The sequence below is a fragment of the Myotis brandtii genome, unplaced genomic scaffold (genome assembly GCF_000412655.1).
Source record: "Myotis brandtii unplaced genomic scaffold, ASM41265v1 scaffold219, whole genome shotgun sequence".
Classification (NCBI taxonomy): Eukaryota; Metazoa; Chordata; class Mammalia; order Chiroptera; family Vespertilionidae; genus Myotis; species Myotis brandtii.
The window spans coordinates 72,132-76,442 of record NW_005358217.1 but is presented as its reverse complement, the minus strand read 5'-3'; the positions used below and the strand labels follow the sequence as shown (position 1 = coordinate 76,442).

General features: G+C 43.7%; 1 protein-coding gene across 1 annotated transcript in view; it reads right to left on the bottom strand.

The window, feature by feature from the left end:
• LOC102247542 (vascular endothelial growth factor receptor kdr-like) overlaps positions 1-4,311 on the bottom strand; it is a gene marked incomplete at its 5' end in the record, with an annotated part of 251,412 nt that overhangs the window by 181,662 nt on the left and 65,439 nt on the right. Inside the window, one exon of the mRNA XM_014539495.1 lies at positions 1,474-1,582. Coding sequence (XP_014394981.1) covers positions 1,474-1,582 — 109 coding nt within the window. The remainder of the gene's footprint in view (positions 1-1,473; positions 1,583-4,311) is intronic.

Sequence of the window (4,311 nt, the reverse complement as noted above, 5' to 3'; positions counted from 1 at the left end):
TAATATGCAAATTGACCATCACTCCAACACAAAAGATGGCCGCCCCCATGTGGACACATGATGGCCACCACAAGATGGCCAGCAGGGGAGAGCAGTTGTGGGTGATCAGGCCAGCAGGGGAGGGCAGTTGAGAGGGACCAGGCCTGCAGGGGAGGGCAGTTAGGGGTGACCAGGTTGGCAGGGGAGGGCAGTTAGGGTTGACCAGGCTTGCAGGGGAGGTTAGTGGGGGCACCAGGCCTACAGGGGAGGGCAGTTTGGGGCGACCAGGCTGGCAGGGAAGGGCAGTTAGGGGAGACCAGGCTGGCAAGGGAGGGCAGTTAGGGGTGACTGGGTCAGCAGGGTAGGGAAGTTGGGGGTGACCAGGCCTGCAGGGTAGGGCAGTTAGGGGCAACCAGGCCAGCAGGGAAGGGCAGTTAAGGGTGTTTAGGCTGGCAGGGAGGGCAGTTGGGGGCTACCAGGCCTGCAGGGGAGGGCAGTTAGGGGCAATCAGGCTGGCAGGGGAGCAGTTAGGCATTGATCAGGCTGGCAGGGGAGTGGTTAGGGGGGGATCAGGCTGGCAGGCAGAAGTGGTTAGGGGCAATCAGGCAGGTAGACAGGCGAGCGGTTGGGAGCCAGCAGTCCTGGATTGTGAGAGGGATGTCCACCGGGATCGGGACTAAATGGACAGTCAGACATCCCTCAAGGGGTCCCAGATTGAAGAGGGTGCAGGCTGGGGTGAGGGACACCCCCATCCCCCATGCATGAGTTTCGTGCACCGGGCCTCTAGTATGATATATAAAACTGAAAGCAATAAATGAACAAAGGAAATAAATAAAGACTCATAGACACAGTCAACAGTATTCTGGTTACCAGAAGGAAGGGAGCTGAGGGGTAGTAAAGGATAAAGTAGGTGAAGTATATGGTGACAGAATATGATTTGATTTTAGGTGGTGGTCATGCAATGCCTTATACAGATGATATATTATAGAATTTTACCCTCAAAAAGTATATAATCTTATTAATCTAATGTCACCCAATAAATTTATTGTAAAAGTAAATAAAATTATAATAAATTAATTTAGTCCTGCACAAGTTTAGATATCAATTCCTGAGATTTTATTCTATCATCTATCATCTAGATTATTGACTAAAACTTAATTTTAACTAGACATTGAAAGAAGCAAATTAAATCATGATGTGAGGGAGCTGGAAATATTATAAATTAATCTAAAAACAAAAGAAAGTTATAACAATCAGATTCTTGCTAAGGTGTTAATCTTTTATACTAATTTAATGTGTTGCCCCTTCCAGGATATTTGCATTTCAGCCAAATTCTGCCTTAACCTCAAAAAATGAGCTATATATTACAGATTTTCAGTTAACTTTGCAGTCCTGGAGTTGAGCTGGCTGAGAAAGGTATATTTTCCATGTATCTCTAATCACATCATAGAAGACGAGCCCTGTCTGCTTTATCCTTCCCAGTTCAGAATTTACCTGAGACATAGAAATGTATGCTTCTCTCATCAATGCCAACCTTGTTCATAGCTATGCAGTAGTATATACCAGAAATGTTGCTTGTCAATATCTTCAGGGTGCTCAGAGTCTAAAGAGAGAAGCAATACATTAGTCCCAGTTTACAAGGTTTAGTAGTTATTAATGCTATTCACCAGGTATTTCTGATTCTTGCCCCTTTCAGACACATAGTAGATTTTCCTTCCTGGATAACCTTGTGCTTAAGTTGGGCCAGGAGACTGGTCAAGGATTTGAGAAAGGAAATGATGTTGGTACTTTCTAAGCTAGAGCACTTACCTGCTGTGGTGAAACTCTCCATAGATCTTTTTTTTTCTGGCATAATGATCAGCAATGTTTGAGATGATGGCTAATCTGCCAGCCTGCAACCCTAAGTGGCTATAATAAAAAAGTCCTCCTGCTGATGTGCAGTTGGATATATGCCATGGGCAAGAGATAAACCTTTTTGATTTTGAACCAATCAAATTTTGGATTTGTTTGCTTTCACAGAACAACAGGGGCCATCTTGACTAATACATCAGGCTGGGAAGTGAAACTATATTCATTCATTCATTCATTGAATAAACATTTTTTCAAAAAGGGACTGAAAATGAGAAATTATTCAATTTCATGAGGAAATATATACAAATATAGAATCATTCACAAACTTGCCATATAAGAATTAAATTCCCCAGATCCTAAGATGGTGGCGGGTAGTGAGGGAGAGAGTGTGAGTGAGTGAGGGAGTGAAAGGGGAGTGTGTAGACCTGTGTGGTGTGTGGTTGTCTGAGTGAGGAACAGTTAGATCCTGAAGGACTTTCAGGGGTTGGTGGACCAGGCTCTCTTAGATGGGAAGCCCCACTACCACTGAAAGCAATCCTGGGCAGCAGGCACTGGCACAGAAACCATGCCATCTTGAAGGGCAGAGCTTCTGTGACAAGGATCCCAGCCTTACCACCACACAGACTGACCTCAGACACAACCTGGGACTCTAAAGCCACTCAGGCCAAAGACCTGCTACTGTAGCCCAGACCCATGGACTCCAGGAATCCAGCCTTCCTGGCCTCAGGCTCCAGTGAGTCCCAGAGTGTGTTCCCTTCCTGCCGATCTGCTGCAGCAGCACAAGCTCCAGGCATCCTGGCTCCTGAACTCTACTGTGACTCTCGGCACACATGGGGCCCCCACCAACCCCTTGTGGCCACATGTCCTCACTCTTGAACTCTCCTGAGACTCTCTCCTGAGACTCTTGGTGCACACAACACTCCCGCTGACTCACCACAGCGGCACAAATCCCATGCAACTCAGTGCCTAGACCCTTTGGTGATCGCAAAAATGGGGAGACAAAGAAACAGCCCCCAAAGGAAAGAAAAGGAAGAATCACCAGAAAGAGAACTAAATGAAATGGGGGCATGCAATATGTCAGGAAAATTCAGTGTAATGGTCATATAGTTCATAAACCGGATGGACAAGAAAATCAATAACTTATGTAAGAATCAAGGGTAAGTCAAGAATGACATAGCTACAATAAAATACTCTATGGAGGGTTTCAACAGTAGACTAGAAGAAGCAGAGGACCAAATTAGTCAGTTAAAGTATAGGGCAGAGAAACAAGACCAATCTGAACAGAAATTGGGGGGAAAAATAGAAAGCAGGAGGAGAGACTAGGGGAGCTTTGGGACAACATGGAAAAAATAACATACATATATTAGGGGTGCCAGAAGGACAAGAAGAGGAGCAAGGATTAGAGAACCTATATGAAGAAATAATGACAAAAACTTCCCCGATTAGGGGAAGAAAAAAGTCACACAAGCACAGAGAGTCACAAACAAGATGATCCCCAAAAGACCCACACCAAGATGCGTCATAATTACAATGGCAAACATTAATAACAAAGAGAGAATCTTAAAAGCTACAAGACAGACACAGAGAGTTACCTACAAAGGATCTCCCATCAGATTATCAAATGATTTCTCAACAGAAACACATCAGGCCAGAAGAGAATGTAATGAAGTATACAAAGGGATGCAAAGCAAGGGAGTGAATACAAGAATATTCTATCCAGCAAGAATATAATTCAAATTGAAGAGGAAATCAGGAGCTTTGCAGACAAAAAAAAGGCTAATGGAGTTTATTACTACTAAACTAGCAATGCAAGAAATTCTAAAGCAAATGCTGTAAAAAGAATAATAGAAAGGGAGGAAGGAACACAGACATAAAGAATACAAATGGATACAAATAAGTACCTATCAATAATAACATTAAATGTAAATGGATTAAATACTCCAATCAAAAGACATCAAGTAACTGAATGGATAAGAAAACATGACCCATATATATGCTGTCTACAAGAGACCCACCTCAGAACAAGGGACTCACACAGACTGAAAGTGAGGGGATGGAAAAATACCTTTCAGGCAAATGGAAATGAAAAAAAGCAGGGGTAGCAATACTTATATCTCACAAATTATACCTCAAAGTGAAGTCCAAAACAAGAGAAAGGAAGGCCACTTCATAATTATAAAGGGATCAATACAACAAGAGGATATAACTCTGGTAAACATATACTAGTATGCACCCAATGCAGGAGCACCCAAATACATTTAAAAAACAAAAAAAACTGCCCTGACCGGTTTGGCTCAGTGGACAGAGCGTCGGCCTGCGGACTGAAAGGTCCCAGGTTCTATTCCGGTCAAGGGCATGCGCCTTAGTTGCGGGCACATCCCCAGTAGGGAGTGTGCAGGAGGCAGCTGATCGATGTTTCTCTCTCATCGATGTTTCTAACTCTCTATCCTTCTCCCTTCTTCTCTGTAAAAAATCAATTAA